Raw genomic sequence first — 20,001 nt, forward strand, 5'->3', positions numbered from 1 at the left:
ACCAGCACTTATACCAAGGAAAAGGCACTTAGGATTCAGCTTGCTGAGGGAGCAGCCAGCACAGGCTGTTCACAGCTCTGAACTAGCAGGAGATGTAGGGTCACAGGGGGCAAAAGAAGAAGCTGGGAATAAAGACAGAAACTGGGCATTGGGGCCAAAATAACAGTTCCTTTTGCAATATCTCCAATGCTCATGGAATTGCTTGTTTTAAATAAATTAAACAATACATACACACACATGGATATAATGGGGAAGTCTTACTTTGTCCTCTGGTAATTACAATGAGTCTAATTTTGGGATCTGGTTGAAGAACTCGTCCTCACTGGAAAAAGAATTTTTTTGTTTAGGTTACCAAATGCACGTGAGATAACATCAAACAAAAAGGCAGCAGTGACCAGAAATTCATGGAAGAGAAGCTTGACATTTTAGCCAGGCTTTTCCTTGTGACAGACCTAGAGGGCTTGCCTTCTTTAAGTGGTTTCTTAACAGATAGTTGATGTTTTTCCTGAAGTAAAGCACTATTTTTCACAGTGGAGAAACGACTAGAGAGCTGAAGGCTGGGAAGCCGGTTCATCTGAGAGAGCCTGGAATGGATCAGCCATTGTCATTTAATGCAATGTCCAGTTCTTTGCAGGTGCCAGGCGTTCCCACACTAGGCATTTGTATTCAGTGGCCAAGTACCCAGTGCCAGTGAGAGTGTGCAGTGTCACTTGACTCCCTGCCACCCACTTGAAAGACCCAGGTTTCTTACAGAAACATTCTTCCATTTTATTTTAAGCACTCGGATTGCTTTTTGCTTTCTCACACATGTGATACATACATACATATATATATGTGTGTGTGTGTGTGTGTGTGTGTGTATATATATATATAGCATGTGAAGCTAAAATGGTAATTTGCATGTTGTTCTAGGCTGGTATTTTTATCCAGGGGCCGGAAAGTAAAGGGGACCCGCTTTCCCTTCTGCCAGTACAACCAGTGTTTGATAACCTGACAGGCCACAAATTACTGCTGCTAGCGATAACACGGTGTGGGCCAGGGCTGTGTTTGGCTGGTCTAACCCCACCATCCACGGGACACGGCTCTTTGTGCCAGGACACACTGACCTGGCCATAGCACATACACGGCACAAAAGAATTTATGGTCTGTGCCACGTAATCCCCTCGTGGATGATTCTGCCTTTCAGCGAGGAGTCTCTGGCTCGTGGGGAATTCTCTCCCGGCCTGCTGGCGCTCAGGCGACAGCAAACATCATGGCCGCTGTCACTCTGCTCCTGCCCCCGCTAATCTGACAGGGAATAACCTCGGCCCGCTGGAGCCGCCACAGAGGTCCAAAGGGTCGCTCCTGCCCCGTGGCCCAGCGTCCCGTTATTGTTCCGCCATTGTCCCATCACGGTGTCCTCAGCCGCTCCGCCACCTTGGCGGAGCCCGTCGGCGAGCAGGCGACGGGCCGTATTCTTCAAACCGTCTGCGAATCCAGCGTAACCCTCTCGCCCGGTACGCACGGTCCGCGTCAGAATGTTACGCCATGCACACTGGGCTCTACGCCAGCCTGAGTTACGCACCTTGCGTACGCCGTGCGCTTACGTAACGTGCGCCTCGGCCCAGGTATTCCCTGCCCTGCAGAAGGGGTTACGAGAGCGCTCCTTGCGCAGCTGACTTTGGGGAATAGCGTTACTCCTCCCCTCCGCCTTCCTCACGCAGGGCCCCGGATCTAAGTAAAGAACGTTACGCACTTTTCGTAGCCCGCCTGCTACTGCGCTGGGCGGTGTTTCGCCGAGAGCGCTTAGTGCGTAGTTGAGCTCCGTGAATAGGCGTAGGTGCTTCGGAGGGCCGCAGTTTGCGCAGCGCCGGGCTGCCCGTAACGTAAGCGGAGCGGGCCGGGGCGGCGGCGGCCATTTTGTGCCGGGAGCACGGAGGAAGAAGACGCTGGTGTCTCCACACTACCCGGGCCCTGGAGTCGACCGAGAGCCCCGCCGTTCCGGCCGCTGACGCCCAGCGGGTCTCGGACCCACTGACCACCTCTTCTCCTTTTGTGTCCCAGCAAAGAGGCGAGGTGGCGCAAAGCGAGGCCTCCGAGGCGCAGCCGCCTCTGGCTGGACCCTCTCCCCGTACCCCCAGCCCCTCGCCGTCCCCACGGCCGGCGTTCCGGTGCCTCTCACCCACCCCTCCGGGGGCGATGAGAGGCTTCGGGGACCGGGGCCGCGACCGAGACCGCGGCGGGTAAGGGGGAGGGGAGGTCGGCGCGGCGGGGGGCGGTGGGGAAGCCGAACGCTGGCGTTGGGGGGCGGGGGAAGGCCGCGGGGTTGGGGGGCGTGTGTTGGAGTGGCGGTACTGGGGGAGCCAGAGTCCCATCTGTGGAGATTTCCCCCCATAGATTCTCGTGTGGGGGCGGGGGTAGTTGGAGGCTTATCGGTTCCCAAGGCGGGGTGGTGGGTTTTGGGTGTTTTGTGGGGTTTTTAATTTTTTTTTTAGTTTACCTTTTGCACCGTTCATGTGTAACTAATTCTGAGCCTTGCGTAAAATTTTAAGGCCTGCATCCACCCTGCCCCCTTAATAATTTTCTGCCAGCCTCTTTATTTACCCCGCGGGACCCGTGGCACCCTCCCCGCTGCAAGCCACGGCGGTGTCGGTGGCCCTGGCAGGGCTCGTTGTCCTCCTGTCTGTCCTTCTGGTTGTCATTGCTCCTTCTGGACTTACTGGAAAGATGGCAGTGGGGGGAAGGTCTCTCTCAGCTGCGCTCCCAGGCTTACCGTGATAGGAAATGGGATTGGAAACGCTGCCTTGCGGGGGACTTGGGCACTCGGGAGGGTGAGCAGTGAACCGTGGTGCTGGACCACGTTTGCCAAGCTTGCGTAGTGCTACAGAAATTGTTTGTCTGGTTCTGTCAAGGCCTAGTGCTTGATACTCTTGAATGTGTTACTTAAAGGAGGTTTGGCTTGCAAAAGGCTTTTGCAGGTTTGATTTGATGTGCTTTTTTTCTTTCGACAATGACAGCAGTAAATACAGTGGCGTTATACTGCGTGACTAGATTGAGGCTCGAGGTTTTTAAGCGTTGAAAGTGCCAGGCCTTTTTAAAGAGAAAGTTAAAACTTAATTTCTGAGAGTGGCATTTTCAGATCATGAGTAGCTCTCAAGGATTAGCAAAAAACATAGTGTGATTTCTGCGGTATGGTAAGCTAGATCTCAATTAATGAGTCTTCTCTCCACTGGGAGATTAAAGAATATTTTGCTAGACATTGCCATGCACTTTGACATTCAGTTTCTTGTTTGTGGAGGGAGATAGTTGTGTCATTGCTTTATCTTACACCCACATTTTAACATTCTGAAATTAAAAGATACTTTCATTTTTTTTCACAGAGAGGAGGGTTCTGGTGTTTTTCTGCTAAGAGATTTCCAGCTCAGTTTAACACAAGGACATTGGAGTGAGCGCTTTGGCAAGTCTGAGATAGATCAGACCACAGCTGGTTTTGGAGTTTAGTGAGTGAGTTTGAGCATGCAGATTTATATAGAGTTGCTTAAAAGAGCACTGGCCAAAGCGGTGCCACAACACTTGATGTGCCTTAAAATTAGTGTTATTTCATTTTCTGTTAAGTCTTTAATTATAGTGGATGCTTCTCTTTTAGGTCAGGGTTTTGATGAGTAAAAAAAATGGCCCACATGCTTCTTTGTGAAGTTTGTGGACATTTGCATGATTTGTTTTTTTTTTTTGCATATTACCCTGGAAGCTTTAGTGCATTCAGTTTGCTACATACATCCTTTTAAGGTATGAAAATATTTGTAACCACTAGCAACTGCCTTACTTCATAAATAACCTGTGTAAAATACTGGGCCACCCAGTGTGCTGCTTCAGCACCTATTGAAACTTTATCACCACTTCTTTTGTAGTCTAATCACATGAAAGGGTTCTAGTTTTCTCTGTCAGGAACGAGCTGTAGGTGACTTCTTAGGCTGGAAAATTGTTATGTTTTGCTCTGGAATGTATCAGATTTACTCAGTTCTGTCCCAGAAGTGATGGCACCAGTAAAATTAGGGAAGAATATTTTGAGCCAACCTGAATTTACCTTTGAAAAGAAGGCTCTTGGCAAACCAGGGAAATAATAGATGTAAGCCAGTTGAATTGGAGTTGGAATCTCATTTTACTTGGAGTCAGAATGTGAAGTGTCAGTTCCTGCTGGTTGAGCAGCTGAACCCCCACAGAGGCAGCAGCATTCCAGGGCTGCTGCAGGGCTCCTTCCTCTCAGGTCAGTGTCCAGGCAGGTCCTGTGTAAGAGTGGAGAACTGAAACTATGTGCCTTCTGTGTAGGATATGTCATTTTCCCCCTCTGGATAGCTTTGGAGCAGGTATTCACAGTGGCAGCTGTTGCAGTGCCCAGCCTTTCAGGCAGCCCTGTCCTGTGTTTCCTTTTCTAAGGGAACTCATCAACCCTTTGAACCTCTGGTGGACTTGAGTGAGGTTATGGGTTTTGCAGGAACTGCTTGGGTACTCTCATTTTAGACATTTTGACCTCAGTTTAGCATGATAGGTTACAAACATCATCACTAAAGGTGAATGTCCCTGTAAGTGAAAGTCTGTGCCTTTTTTTTTCCTTTGTCCTGAAAGGAAGCATAATGCTTAAGTGCATTTTTGAAGTGTTTCACAGTCTTTTTCATAAGAGAAAACTTGATGACTCTGCAAGCTCTCTGGAGGATCTGATAGACACACAGATGAGAAAATAAGGGATATTTATAGGAAGGGGAAGAAGCCTAATGCACAGTTGCAACACAGCAGACTTAACTAACTTAGCAGGTTTTAAGTTCAATTATATCTACCATATACTTGGCCTTTCCAACAATTTTACCAGCTCTTCCTGTTAAAATTTTGATTTGAGTTCTGTTTCTTTGGTCTCTTAGTCACTATAATTTATAGTTTCCATTGGGAAGTGATTTAAAGAACAAATGTACCTAGTGTTTGAGCAGGTAGTGTAGTACTTAAGATAATTCAGAATTTTTTTCAGCTATTGTTTATTTTTTGGTAACTCTTCTACCCCTTATTTCCTCCACAGGTTACTCCATAACAATGTTGCTTAGAGATTTTTGTTGCTTTCAGTTTTTTTCATTACCAGTTTTTTGTTTACTAGTGGACTACCTGGGTAGGGTGCAGACACTTTGGTTTTGCTGTCTAAAAGTTGTTTGAAATAGGCATATCTCATGAATTCATGTTTTTGCATAAAGCTGTACCTTTAGGACAAAAATGGACTTGATAGCATTTTGAAGAGTTCTTTCTGCTGAGTTTGTAGGATATTGATGAAAGTGCTGTAACTTTTTTTTGGGGGGTGTTATTTTAAGGTGCAGTTTATTATATGTACGGTAAATAAACATATGGTTTTTAGTTGCTCTTACAGCTTACTGCCAGAAGCTCATGTTTTGACTATTTCATTAGCCAGTCATTAAGGTTAGTTCTTACCTTCTGAAATGAATATATAATAAACTGGATAAAGAAAAATTAGATAGAAAGAGGAATTACTTTTGAATTGTTCTGCTAGAACAGAATTTTTTTTGTGAACATGAGCTTTTTACTCTCTTCAGTCTTCATCACAATGCATTTCAGAGAGGGTATGATTTTTCCCAGGTTGTTTTTGCAATTTTGTTTTTCCTGTTAGGCTGTGTTTTAAAAATAAGAGTTTTTTTAGAATGTTGATTACAGAATTACAGATGGACTTGCAGGCTTGGCTGGGCTTGTTTACTTTCTATTCTTCAGTCTGCTGTTTTTCATTTGAGGCATACTTCTTGATAGGAAGGGAGAGAAGATATGGAAGGGGAGATAGTGAAATAGCTGTCTAGTGTAAAACTAACCTTGAGAGACAGAGAAGGAATTTGCAAGGAGAGATTTTATTTTTCTCATCCCTTTTATGTAACTATGTTGGAAGTGCACTGTTAGTTTCAAGACAAATGCTATGGTTGTACAGCAGCCATGTCCTAGAGGCAGGAGCTTTACAGGGGTGATTTACAATAACATGGTTTTATGTTCAGAACCAACCCAAAGCAGGTTTGTTATTTCAAGAAGTTTTACACCATCATACTGATTGGAGGGAGGTGACTTGCTGGAATATTGTGCTCATATGTCAGCTTGGGGAAAACACAAATGGTTAAGAAAATTCCAGAATAATTCTAGAATAGTTTTTAAGTACTGGTGGTATTTGTTTTAAGTAACTAACATTCACATTCACAGGTTTGGAGCGAGTCGTGGAGGTCCTCTCCCTCCAAAGAAATTTGGTAATCCAGGGGAACGTTTGCGTAAGAAAAAATGGGATTTGAGTGAACTGCCCAAGTTTGAGAAGAATTTTTATGTGGAACATCCGGAAGTGGCCAGGCTTACTCCAGTAAGTGCTATGTTGTCTACAGCAGAAAATGTCACAAGCTGAAAAACTTGTCCTAGGAAGTCTGGGACAGCATGTAAAGTAGAGCTGACTCTTCATTAAGCTTGTTTGGCATGTGTACTCTGCTGGAACCAGAACTAGATACTGGTTCTAGTTGCCTTTGCTACTTAACATTAGCAAAAGATATGCTTCTTTTCTTGGTTCCTTTTATATGAGATAGTTTATGTTTTGTCATTTGTAATGCATCTTTTTTATAATGCTCATGATTTGTCAGTGGAGATAAAACTTAGAGAATTACAGTCCTGGAGAAGCCCTGGAAAAATGTAAGATAATGAACTAAAAGTGACAAAAATACATGAAAAAGGTTTGAAAGTAGTATTTTGTCATAAGAGTAATTTGAGCTGAAAGAGGCCTTGGGGGCATCTCTAGTCTAATCCTCTGCTTAGAGCAGCACTAATGGTAGAGCTAGAGCAGGTTGCTTAGTGCCTTGTCCTTTTGAGTTTGAATATCCCCAGAGATGAGGAGAATTTATATCCTCTCTGGGTGGCTGTCTCAGGGCTTCATGTTTCTCCTGGGATTTTGAACATCTTTCCTCTAGTGACCCATCAAATAGTTAAAGTAGCAGTTAAAGGTCACTGTTAGCCCAATCTTTCCCAAGCTAAACAAATCCAGTGCTCCCAGTATGTCTTCATATGGCCTGTAGTGTAGCCTCCAGCTTTCCCCCAGAATTGGACATGCCCTGTTAAAACCATGTCCTTCTCACACAGGGGGCTCAAAGCCAGGTGCAGTACTCTGTGTTCACTCTGTAGATAAGAAATCTTCCTTTCCTACTGAACTTGAGTCTTCTACTCTCTAGTACAATGTATTTTTATAATTAGAAATTAAAGATTTTGTTCTTAACATGCAGCAACAAACAAACAAACAAACAAAATGTCATTATCTGACTGCATAGACTTAAAAATCCTTGTTGAAATATGTATGTGGCATAAAGAAATGGAAGGGGGTATTAACTTCCTGAAGGTACCACAACTTGAGCTACGGAACCATGGTTTGCATCAGCTGCTGCAGCTGCCTTTGGCTTAGCCAGCTAAAAGGATTTTCATGTTTTCCCCAGAAGTTATTTTCTTTTTTTGCCTTTCAATTCAAGCTCAAGGGATTCTCAGAAATACTGAATCTGTTGCTTTGGATAAAGTGCATATTTGGTATTCTTGTGTCTCTAATGATTTCTAATAAGCATCACAATAAGGTCATGAATTGTCAGAAGAATGTTGCAAAGGGATGTTGGACTTGCAAGATAACCTAGACAAAAATAAAACACTTCTTCTAATCCTGAAATGGTGCTTGTCTACACATTTCAGAAATATTACGAGAAGTTCCTTATAAGAATGGTGAGGTCCTAGGGTATCATTATGATGTTGTCGGAGCTTCTTTCATTATCTGAAACATTCCAAGCAACACTTGAGTTGCAAGTCATCTAACAAGAACTCAGACTAAGTATTTATCTGCCTCTGGAATGTGTTAATTGAAGGAGAAGGACTGCCTGGCCTTCTGTTCATGGGATATTAGGACCTATTTAGTTAGCTTAATTCTTAGCACTGTCACGTAAAGCATATTTCTTATCCTCTGTTTCTAATAATTTCTCAAGCTGTTGGTCATTTCTGGCTTCTGGGAAAAGTGCAATTCCTAAAAATATTCTTTTAACATACCTTTCATTTAGAAGGGTTGGTTGTAAGAAGAGATTGACATTTGTCCCTCTAGGCTATGTAGAGAGCTCATAGCTCTGAATATCAGAGAATCAAAAAAAAGTCTGAGTACAGTAACTCAGACTTGAAGTCTTTAGGAAAGCAGTCTTTTCTAGATCTCTGTTTGAATTAAGTTCTCTAACAAAGCTGTTATCCAGAGGTGAGAAGATAGTTAGTAGTTAGAAACATGCACTTTAAGTCCCTGCTGATATCTGACATTTTTTTTCTTTTTTCATAAATAGTATGAAGTTGAAGAGTTGCGCAGGAAGAAGGAGATCACAATTCGGGGGATGGAGGGCTGCCCCAAGCCGGTGTTTGCCTTCCACCAGTGTAGCTTCCCACGTAAGTATTTTTGCCATCTTTAACATCATGAAGATTGCTCAGGAAATACCTAAACAGTTACTGATTCTGTTCTCTAAAAGCTTCTCCAGAGCCTCAGTTATCCTTTATAAAATGTATTCTTTTCTTGAATTCTGAAGAGTATGTGATGGATGCCTTGATGGACCAGAACTTCACGGAGCCCACTCCGATCCAGTGCCAAGGCTTTCCACTGGCCCTCAGTGGCCGTGACATGGTGGGCATTGCACAGACCGGCTCTGGGAAGACACTGGCAGTGCGTATCTTTCCCTTTTATTGCTTCAGCTAGCTTTCCTGCTTACCTGGTAGAAATTACCTGTCAGTTAGCTTTTGGGCTTCCCAGTACTAGCAATGGGATGATTACATTTTTAAAGCTTCTTGTATTGCATTATGGGGGACACTTGAGTTTCAGCTCAGCTACAAGCCTGTTGTATTCACAGGTGTGTGTTTTGTGCATCTTCCTGTTTGGATGCTTAGTCAGTTCTCTTTGGTCTATGCTTACATTATGATTTGAAAAACAGGATGTTCTCTTTAGCACACTTGTTTTATAAACTACACAGGTTAAAATAAAAAATGGTTGAATTTAAGCACAGACATTAGTTTTAACTGCAGCGTTAAAAAGTTTTTTTATCCTTTATGAAAAACATTGGCTAAGATAATGATTACTCAGTTCTGCTAACTTACACTCCAAATTTAAGTGAGCCTTCCTTTCAGAGGTGCTGAGCAGCCAATTTTTGTGCTCATGCCAAAGTGGATGCAGTTGGTCAGCAGCTCTGAAAATCTTCTGTTCTGCTCAATAAATGCAGGTATTTGGTTTTGCAGAATCACAAGAAAATACTGTTTTCTTCTGTTTTAGTACTTGTTGCCTGCAATTGTTCACATCAACCACCAGCCATATTTGGAGAGAGGGGATGGCCCAATTGTAAGTGCTTGTATGATTCTCTTCCTTTTTGTATGTGTGGCATGACATTGTTAATGAGATGGTGCTTTATTTAATTCATGTATTAGAATAGTAGTTTTTCCTATCCTGTTCCTATCAGAATAGGAATTTTTACTATCACAATGTGAGCATCCCACTCAGTTGAAATTCTGTGCAAATGCAGACGTAGTCTAAAGATGTCTAAATATTTTAACTTATAAAGTGCAGATGGTCCAGCTTTGCCTATGGTTTTATGTTAGGGATGTGGATGCAGCTTGACTCTTCCTGAATCATTTCCTTTTGCAGTGTCTGGTTCTGGCACCTACTAGAGAGTTGGCCCAGCAAGTGCAGCAGGTGGCTGATGATTATGGCAAATGTTCAAGGCTGAAGAGTACCTGCATTTATGGAGGAGCACCCAAAGGCCCCCAGATCAGAGATTTAGAAAGAGGTAATTTTTAAACGGGTGCTTGCAGTTTCTGGAAGAAGTGGTATTGTAAAGTCTCTGTAAAAATAAAACCTCTCAAAACCTGTCTGGAAATGGGTGAGAGTGAATGAGTGCCGCATTTTCCAGTTGCAGTGATAGTTCATGAGGTAGTTCTGTTTGCTGTATAGTGACTTGGATATTAGGTTTTCTTTTTGTTTGCTCTTTGAACATTCTACTTGTGAAGATCATCAGGGTGTAGAAAGGGAAAAAGAAAACTTCACAGAAAGAAAGCAGGTTATTTTATGGAAATGCAATACCAGCGTGTTTAAGGAAATATTTTTCTTAACCCAGATTTCAAGTTTTCTGCCTATATTCATTCAAATAATCAAACTTTGTTTCTGAATATATAGATGCTTCCTTGGACAGCAGTGAGTGGTTTTGCTTTGGTCACAGGTTTTGTTTGTAGTTTTTGTTGTTTGTTTTTTTAAAATTGTTCTTCAGCACTAAGCACTGTGTACCCTGTAAGCAACCACTCTAATGTGGTAGTGTTTTAGTGATCTATAATTTCAAATTCAGCAATGTGCTGATGGCTTTCATCTTCACCAGATATAAAATGTAATGGAGTTATGTGAAAAGATGGAAGAATTGTTATCAAGGCAGATACACAAACAGATCTATTTAAGAAATCAGAAAATTTGGCTTACCACTGCAGTTCACAGGGTCCTTATTGCAAACTGCTGTAGTGGGAGAAAAGCATGTGTGATGGAAGTCTGTGGGATACCTCTGTTCAAGAAAAGAGTTGCTTTCCAGCTCAAGCCCAGCATCTTCGGTGGCAGAGTCCAAGGTTTCATGAAGACTCCTTGGGAGGATCAGTGTGCTGGGTTTTTGCACACCTTTCTGGAGTGCTGTAAAATAGATATTCTGCTTAAGAAGAAAATCCTTTTCATGCCTCTTCTTCTGAAACTTAACCTTCTGTGGACATTTCAGTGACGCTGGAATACTCACCTATAAAATTTGGGAATTGGTGGAAACCAGGTCTTTCTTTTAAGGAGTGTGTAAATCACCCAACCTGGTGTTAGTTAGGATTATTTGAACTCTCTTCTTACCCCACAAATGTTGGTGAGCTGGTTGTCTCTCAGTGTTGGTGCATAATTGCTCAGTATTAAAGTCCTTGCTTTGGCTTTATATATTAAAAAAAAAGTGAAGGTAATTTGACCCATACAGCAAGAAGAGCACTTTGTGTTTGAAAATGACACCTCTCTAGATTGTGTAAATCTGGATGAAGGTGGTTCAGGCTTGAGTAGAAGCTTTATTTCATTTCTGATTTTTGGACAGCTCTTCACAGGTGTTCTCTGGTAGTAACCTTTTCGTTTCTGTACTGCATTTATTATTCTAATGGCACTGTAACAGTAATTTTGGAATGGAAAACATATTAAACAGAACTAGGGCTTCTACTGAAGTGACTCAGTCTTGGGTACGAATGAGGGTGGTGCTTTTTTTTAAAAACAATTTTGCTTTGGAAGGTGATTCATTCTGACTAAAAATACCAGTTGACATTCAAATGAAGAGCCTTACTCTTTTTCCTTATTCTCTTCTGAAGGTGTGGAGATCTGCATTGCTACACCAGGTCGCTTGATTGACTTCCTTGAGGCTGGGAAGACCAACCTTCGTCGCTGTACATATCTGGTGCTGGATGAAGCTGACAGAATGTTGGACATGGGATTTGAACCACAAATTCGTAAAATTGTTGACCAGATAAGAGTGCGTGATCCTTTTAGAAGGACAGTCTCCTTTGTTTTGCTGTTTGAAATGTAGTACTATAAACAGATCTGCTTTCCCTTTTCCTTAGCCTGACCGCCAGACTCTGATGTGGAGTGCCACCTGGCCTAAAGAAGTGCGCCAGCTTGCTGAGGACTTCCTGCAGGACTATGTTCAGATCAATGTGGGAAACTTGGAGCTGAGTGCCAACCACAATATCCTGCAGATAGTGGATGTGTGCATGGAAAGCGAGAAAGACCATAAGTAAGCTGGTGTTCCCACCATTTTGCTTTCTTTGGTTGTCCTTCAAGGTCTGCAATGCTTTGTGAGCCTTCTAGGAATTCTAAATAGTGAAGTGACTTGTACTACTATTTAACCTTTGAGTGTTACAAAGTAAGTCAGTCCTGTAATTAACTATTTTCTTGTGTATATTTTGAGCATACCTCTGTAAACCAGCAGAAATTCTGTGTGATAATGAATGAATGTGTGACTTATATGGATGTGTGTTGTGTATGTCCTCAATGTGTCTTGGGAGAGAGATCCTATATTCTGGTATGTGTGGCTGAACATCTTGGCTCTCATGTCTGTTTTAGACTGATACAACTGATGGAAGAAATCATGGCAGAGAAGGAAAACAAGACTATCATCTTTGTGGAGACAAAGAGGCGATGTGATGATCTCACTCGAAGGATGCGCAGAGATGGGTGATTAGCTTCTCCCCTTCCTCCACTTTTTTCCTAGTGGGAAACAAAAATTGTAATCAAAAGCAGTAAGATTTAAATGTTTGTGATGCTCTTTTTGGGAGCAACTTACCCATTATTTTCTGGGCTGAATTTAGTCATTGTTTCTCAAAAAATTCCACTTCATCAAAGCATTAGTACAAGAGAGAGGGTTTCTAAGTGGTGCAGCTTTTTTAGTGTATCAGAAGCCTGATATGCTGATGGAGACTGTGTCAATACAGTAAATGTGATTTTGTTTAAATGGTTGTTTATGTAGGTAGTGGGTTTACAGTACACATGCTGGGTGGCTAGAGGCCAGAGAATAAAATATTTCTCAAATCGTACAGTTTTTTCCCTTTTAAACAGAATGCCAATAAAGCTTCCTGTTTCCTTTAATGTATGTACTTTCTATCTATACTAATGTACATCTCTGTTTGGCAGTTGGCCAGCTATGTGTATCCATGGAGACAAGAGTCAGCCAGAAAGAGATTGGGTGCTTAATGGTGAGTCCATCACTGACAGGAGAATAACTTGGGCTGCTGTACTTAATTTACCTAGACATGTTTTTCTCTGGTCTGGATTTTTTGTTTTGTTTTGTGTGGTTTTTTTTTTTTGGTTTTTTTTTTTTTTTGGTTCATTGTTTTTTTTTTTTTTTTTTTTTTTGTTTGTTTGGTTGGGGTTTTTTGGTTTTTTAATTGGTTTGGTTTGTTTTGGTTTTTATCTCTAGACCAAATAGACACCTGTGAAGGATTTGTCTTACCTTTATGCTCTTAATTTCAGTACTTGTTCCTTTTTTTTTTTTGTTTGTTTTGATAAACAAGTGGGAAAATTTCTTAACACAGCTGGATTTTGAAAAATTGGCGAGGCATTATGTCCTGACTTGTGGGTGTTTCTGGAATTGACCCACCTTATCTATCTTCTGGAAAATGAGCATTTAATGTAAATCAAATTCAGGTAACTTTATCATTTTGGAAAATCTTATTTCATAGCATGCTTTGTTTTACAGAGTTTCGTTCTGGAAAGGCTCCTATCCTCATTGCTACCGACGTTGCATCTCGTGGGCTAGGTTTGTACACATAGACCACTCTTGCCTACTGCTGCATATTTTTCTTCTTTGGACTGAAAAACGTTTCTTAAAAAAAAAAAAAAATCAAAGCGTGATTTTCCCCCACATGTGAAATACGTTTTTTAACATTAATCTTTTTTTTTTCTTTCATATTCAAAGTCTCTTCCTGCTCCTAATGAACAGGCTTTGGTCTGCAGCAAGGCCTAGGCATGACCAATCGATCGCCAAGAGGGAGAAGAGACGTCCAATTATGCAACCCAACCCTTCCACCACACTCACTTCTTCCCCAAATCCAGCTTTTGTTGCTGGATGCTAGGGATGGATTGCTCTCAGTTCAGAGCGTGTCAGATAAAGTTCAAGTAGGAAGCTGTGGGAGAGCATTTCGACAGCAAATAGCGAATATTCTCCCCGTATGGCACACCACAGATTTGAACATACCAACCCCAGTACACGCATGTTTACCCTGCAGATGTATTCACATCTGAGAAAGCACTGCTCCAGATCTTTGCTCTTGACATGTAACCTTCCCTCCTCCTCTGTGTTCCTTCTAGGCAGGACCACTGAGATGATATATGGCCATTAACATCTTGTTACCCAGATGTGTAATTGAATCAAAATCGCACAGCTGTGTTCTGGTGGCATGAAAATGATCTGTCTGGATGCATCAGTTGTGCCCCCTTTTGTAATAAGCATATTTGTGTTGTGAAACACCATGTGCTGAGCACAGTCCTTATGCATCTACCCACCCTAGAAGAGGAGGATGGCTGCTGAAGTGCTCTGAGTTTAATAACAGATGTTGAATACTCTGCCCACCCTGAGTGTGGTAGACGATAAACTACTTGAGAGTCAATGTCTCATTGTAGTAAATTCTAGACAAAATGACTGCAAATGGATGGAGATTTAACTCAGAGGATCTAGTTTGTTAAAAGCCTCAGTTACCTGAGCTCTCTTTGTATGCTGAAAGGGTGGCTGTGCTGTGCATCATATGGTCACTTTAATACAGGCAGACCATTAACAGACTTGGCAGCCTTTGTTCACACAACCTTCACCCCTCCTTCCCCTCCCCCCTCAAAAAATGTCCAGCACTTCCTCAGGAAGTGATTATATGGACTTCAGTCTCTGCCCTCTAGGGTCATGTCTGGACCTGTGCAGTTAGAGCTTGGGCCTGTTGGGAGAAGGGACTGAGGCCTGAAACCAGTTTATATGAAAGAGAGCTGCTTTCTCTAGCAGCATTTTTTAAACAGGCTTGCTATGTGCTGGTAGCTTCTTTATGCATCTTGCCTAGACATTTAAAACAGCCTCAACTCCCTCAAAAAAAAAAAATCAACAAAAACCAACACTCTCCCCCAAAACTACTCAATTGGATAACACTTCAGAAAACAGTCCCCTCACTTCCCATCGTCCGCTTCACCCAAGCTAAGGGGGAAAGGTATCAGAGTCTGTTTCTTGTTACTGAACAACAGCTCTACTTGTTTTGGGGCCCTGAGTTTGCTGCTTAAAGTAAGTCACTTAACTGGCAAACTTCTGGACGACTTCCTCCAAGATCCTGGAAAGTGAAGGCTTCTACCTAAATAACATAAAACAGGGGCGCGCGCCTTTTGGCTGAGTCACCAGGGCTTTCCCTCTTCCTAATGGAACATTGGTTTCAAAAAAGCTTCTTGCAGGTAAGTTCTGAGTCCCGTAACTTCTTTGTGATAATTCCCTGGAGTGAGGTCCTCTCTCTGCACTGATTTTTTTTTTACCTTTTTTTTTTTTTTTTTTTTGTTCAGTCTATTAAACTAAAAACACTGAATTTGATTTGTTTTGTTTTGTTTAACAGAAGCTTTGATATCAGCTGCAGATAATTCTCAGTGCAGGGGTGGGGATACATCTACAATGATGGTCTAAACAGCTCTGTAGACTAGCATGTTTGCTAGTTTATATCTGTCCCGTTTAATAACTGGAGACTGTGCCATAGCGTGTTCTGATGGTCTGACAAAGGGAATGTTTCCCAGGTAGCTGTCAAAAATGATTTACAGTCTCCATTCCTGATCCTGCTACATTATTTTGTAAAAGTGCAGGAGGATTGCAAGTGTGCACAAACACTTTGGAGCACGCTAGACTGGAGAAGCTGAGTCTTGTGCACACTCTGGTCTTCAGCAAGCTACGTGCTCTACCAGGACCACTTTCTAGTCTGGAAAACACCCTTGCATCTTCCTCTTCCTGCCGTCCCATTCTTTCTGCTCCTCCCCAGTCAAGTCAGTTCTGTCTGCATTGGTAGCTACAGTTCCTTGTGCTTTCTGACAGGAAAGCGCATCCTTGTATCCTCTCTGGTAATTCAAGTCACTTGCTACTGGATGTGCAAAACGGGACTGGCTGAGGACCATGTAGCCTGGAGCTTGTCAGTCCAGCTACACCCTGGCTGTGAAGATGCAATCTGTCACACGTACTCCTCTCTATTCTCCACTTCCCCTTTTTAATAAAACTGTTGCATCAAGGACCCTAGCTGGAGACTCGCGCAGCCCCCTGTGAAACCTGCCTTCTCACTCCCTTTTTTTGGTGTGATTCAGGACTTTGGAGTCAGCAAAGACTGAGGAGCCCCCCCTTTGCTGTAATAAGAAACAGACATAAAGTCCCCCTCTTGTCACAACAACCCACAATGTTTTTATTTTTCCTACAACCCCTTTGAAATTGATGCAGTCTGGGCAATAGATGCAGTCTGACCCTTTGGATGTAATTTTTGTATCTTCATTTTTTTGACAATTGCCCCTAAGAGCCCCAAATAGGGGACAAAAAGCGTTGGAGGACCTGAAAGTTTTACCTGAGCCCAGGTTCTCCGGCGCTTCCCAACCAAAAGGGGCTACAGAGAAGCGTCTAAGCCAGCTCACAGAGCGAGCGTGTGTGGGGACTTCTCGCTGCCACGGACCCTTGATGCATGCTCCCCGCGCTCCAGTGGTCCCGTGTCAGAGGGCGGAGTTTTCGAAAGGAGGCCGCCAAAAATAAAAGGCAAAGAGACGGGATCGGCTGCAGCGGTTTCCCACAGGAGGAGGGAGTGTGCATCGGTCTGGTAACAAACAGAGAATGTTTCTCTCTTTAAAACAAAACAAAAAGAGGAAAGGAAATCACAAAAATCTGTGTTTTATCTTGGATATTTTCAGAATATTCTTGTTAAAATGCAGATTTTAATTTTTTTTTTTTTATGAGCTGTTAGGGCTCTTACTGTAGGATGGTGCATTTGAAAATACTGTATAATATAGCAAATAGGTGCTCTTGGTACTTAAGGTGCTTTCACTGAAGCACTGCACTAACATTTATTTGGTTTCTGTCGCATAAGTTTACAAAGTCTTGTCTTAAAACATGCAATTCGGAACTCGTAAATTTTAAAACTGTTTTGCATACAAAGCCATTTTGATAATTTTATTTCCTGCTTCCATCTGAACTGGAAGTAGGGAATTGCTTACGGAACTCTGATTGTCCAAATTGTACAAGCTTGCCAGAACTGGACAGAGCAGCACAGAAATGTTAGTGCAATGCGTTCTAGTGATAACTACAAAGCTGAGTTAAGATACTTCAGGTCTGAATAATTTTGAATGAGTTGACTGAATAAAACTAATGTAATTTGAATGCCTAAAGCTTTAGGTTAGGGGAGTTAGTTCACTGTATTTTATTAGTACTGTAAAAGTAAATATTTTTAAGACTGTCTTTTATTTCATGTTGCCGAGCGGAAGGTAAGTGATCTCATTACTGCTATTTTTTGTTAGACTTCTCCCAACAGAGTAAAAGCTTTACGGTGGCAGTTCTGCCCTTCCTCCACCCCAGTTTGCTCTGTCTGATGGTGACATTTTCACTTTACAGATTGTGTTAAGAAGAAATATGAAATTCAGTTAACTTATTCACAAACAGCAACATCTTTGACACAAGAAGACAGAGAAATGCATTCCGGGGAGGATGACTTTGAGTGCAGGGCAAAGCTGCTTTAAAATTGCCATTCTTTTTCAGGACACTGACCTTTGTTCCTGATGATCTTAAATTTCAGTCTTCTACTCTTTTGGGATGAGTCTGTCTTGTATTTATTCCGTGCCATTACTAACTTTGTATTTTTTTTTCTTATTACTGTCACCTGCATTCGTGCTCCCCACCTTTCGTTGGCACGTCCTCTCTTCTTCTCCCCTTTCCTCAACCCCACCCTTTCACTGTGCTTCGCTCCTGGGCACTTCACAAGATGTGGAAGATGTTAAATTTGTGATAAACTACGACTATCCGAACAGCTCCGAAGATTACGTGCACCGTATTGGCCGTACCGCGCGTAGTACCAACAAAGGTACTGCCTACACCTTCTTCACACCAGGAAACCTGAAACAAGCCAGGGAGCTTATCAAAGTCTTGGAAGAAGCCAATCAAGCCATCAATCCAAAGCTGATGCAGCTTGTGGACCACAGAGGAGGAGGAGGTGGTGGTGGAGGTAATGGCACAAGGGAGAGGGGTTACACAGGGGATACATTCCCCATTTTGAGGGAGGGAATGTTAAGAGGGTAGGGAAGTACTAAGTACAGGACTGAGATAACACAGTAGTAATAAAGCTGTTCTGTACTTGAGGTCCCAACACTTGATGTAGAGTAGTACTTTGGTCCCAAGAGAGAGGCAGTCCCTGTTTTACCTTAGCTGTAGAATTTTTTTTCTCTCATAAGGTCATCAGGGAGCTGATTTTGCTTGAAGTAATTAATTACTTCCTCACGGCTCCTGCTAAAGACAGGCAACAAGGTACATGTCCAAAATTGAAATCAGTAAAAAAATACACTGAATTTCAGGAGCTGACACACTTTTTCTTCCCATTCCCTGAAGGAATAAGAAGTTTCCTTATACTTCCAAATTAGTCCTGAATGTCTTCTGTTTCTTTGTCTCCAAGCACATACATAAAGAACCCTTATTGAACATCATGTTTACACCTTGAACAAAATAAGGAGGCCTGTGCAGAGCTGTGCAGAGAAGTTACCATCAGAAGAAGATGCTCCTTGGGAGCAAAATTGGAGATGTAGAAGGGGGAGAAAGGGTGGCCTAAGTGTACCAGAGATCATTGTTTAAGACTTGTTCATGGCACTAAATCTTAATGTATCCATCGCCAGGAGGTCGTTCTCGTTACCGAACGAGCAGTTCGGTAAACAACCCTAACCTGATGTACCAGGAGGAGTGTGACAGGAGGCTCCGGGGAGTGAAAGAGGGCCGCAGAGACTCAGGTGGCTTCAGAGACCGTGAGCGTGGTGAAAGTTTTGCCAACGGAGCCAACAAGACCTATGGCAGTGCCTACGGGAGCCCAAATTCTGCTTTTGGGGCAGCACAGAGCCAGTATGGTTACACTCAAGGGAGCTATGGAGCAGCTGCCTATGGCACGAGTGGCTATGGCACTGCAGAGTACAGTGCTAGTGGCTATGGTGCCAGCACCACAGCTGCCACGGCTGGGAGAACCTCACAGAGCACTACCCAACAGCAGTATGCAGGGATGGTGGGGCGCTCGGGCCAGCAGCCACAGCCGCTCATGTCACAACAGTTTCCACAGCCCCCTGCCACTAACGTGATGGGCTATATGGGACAGACTGCCACCTACCAGTACCCGCCCCCTCCCCCGCCCCCGCCCCCCTCCCGCAAATGAAACCACTTGCTGGTGACCAGTGTAGACCTCTTACATTTAAAGGAACCTTTTCTTTCTCTTCTTTCCCATTGTGATGTCTCTCATGCAGGTTAGACTTAGAATTCACTATCCAAATCCCTTGAGCCTATCAAAAATGGCCCCCAGCCCACATTAATGACCCTGTCCTCTTTTTTTTTCTTTTTTTTTTTTTTTTAAGATATATGTATAGTTGACTGGAAAATTTATTATTTTTGTCTTGCATGTTGAGGAATTTGGAAATCTTATTTTTTCTAAAAGAAAAGGGTATAAGGCAGATAGGTTCCAGCTGGATCACTTTGGTGTCTAAGGTTTGTGGAAAAATTTGCTTTTGAGGGAAAGAAGTTTCTATTCTGTAACACATTAACTTAATTTCAGGAAGTATAAAGAGAGATGGGAAACTCTGGGGGAGCCAAAAAGCACTTCATTTAAAATATAAATGCAAGGGAGAAATGCTCACTTCTCCTAATCTTTTTTTTTTTTTTTTTAATAGCTCACTAGTACTGCTTGTAGTCTTACTGTAGGTGATTTTCCATAGGAAAACTCTTCTCATTTGTCTGAGCTGGGTCGTGTTCAGAGTAAAGCCTTGGATATATTATTGACAATTTCTATAGTTCTGGAAGCTCCATTTTCTGCTACTGTAACAGCCTGTAGTAGGGAGCTTGGGTTTAATGTCAGAGACCAAACCTGTCTTGCATTCACTACCTGAAAACCATCTACCCACAGTTGCTGTGGGTACCACTGCTGAAATGTTCAGCTAAGTAAGTTCTTTCCCTACAGTTGTTAAATTGCAGCATCGCAAATGCGTGGAGCCTGATTATCATTAAATTGGTTACTGCTCTCAAATTTCTGTTTGGTTTATTGAAAGAAATCTTCCTTGAGAGCTAGAAGTTATGCAGAACTGAAACGATGAACAGCGTTATTTTGTTTGTCTGTCCTTCACAAACAAACTCCCTTTTGCCATGGGGAATGTTCTGAGTGCCGCTACGCTCGATAAAATGTGACAGAGTTTTCCAC

At 42.6% G+C, this 20,001-nt stretch overlaps 1 protein-coding gene across 1 annotated transcript; it reads left to right on the plus strand.

Annotated features, from left to right (window-relative positions):
• The first annotated feature begins 1,898 nt into the window (after positions 1-1,898).
• Positions 1,899-19,115, plus strand: DDX17 (DEAD-box helicase 17). The gene is made up of 13 exons (XM_064702406.1): positions 1,899-2,222; positions 6,211-6,361; positions 8,343-8,442; positions 8,580-8,713; positions 9,314-9,379; positions 9,683-9,824; positions 11,401-11,561; positions 11,650-11,822; positions 12,152-12,262; positions 12,719-12,780; positions 13,284-13,343; positions 17,545-17,784; positions 18,446-19,115. Exons 1-13 carry the CDS (start codon positions 2,179-2,181, stop codon positions 18,967-18,969), a joined length of 1,968 nt encoding a protein of 655 aa, XP_064558476.1. The 5' UTR covers positions 1,899-2,178; the 3' UTR covers positions 18,970-19,115.
• The last annotated feature ends 886 nt before the right edge of the window (positions 19,116-20,001 follow it).

The sequence above is a fragment of the Zonotrichia leucophrys genome, chromosome 1A (genome assembly GCF_028769735.1).
Source record: "Zonotrichia leucophrys gambelii isolate GWCS_2022_RI chromosome 1A, RI_Zleu_2.0, whole genome shotgun sequence".
Taxonomy (NCBI): Eukaryota; Metazoa; Chordata; class Aves; order Passeriformes; family Passerellidae; genus Zonotrichia; species Zonotrichia leucophrys.

Excerpts from the sequence above, each read along its gene's own strand:
- DDX17 (XM_064702406.1), top strand. The coding sequence starts at position 2,179 with ATGAGAGGCTTCGGGGACCGGGGCCGCGACCGAGACCGCGGCGG. Across the intron at positions 9,380-9,682 it reads AGAGAGGGGATGGCCCAATT|TGTCTGGTTCTGGCACCTAC; the intron begins GTAAGTGCTTGT and ends TTCCTTTTGCAG. Across the intron at positions 17,785-18,445 it reads AGGAGGAGGTGGTGGTGGAG|GAGGTCGTTCTCGTTACCGA; the intron begins GTAATGGCACAA and ends ATCCATCGCCAG.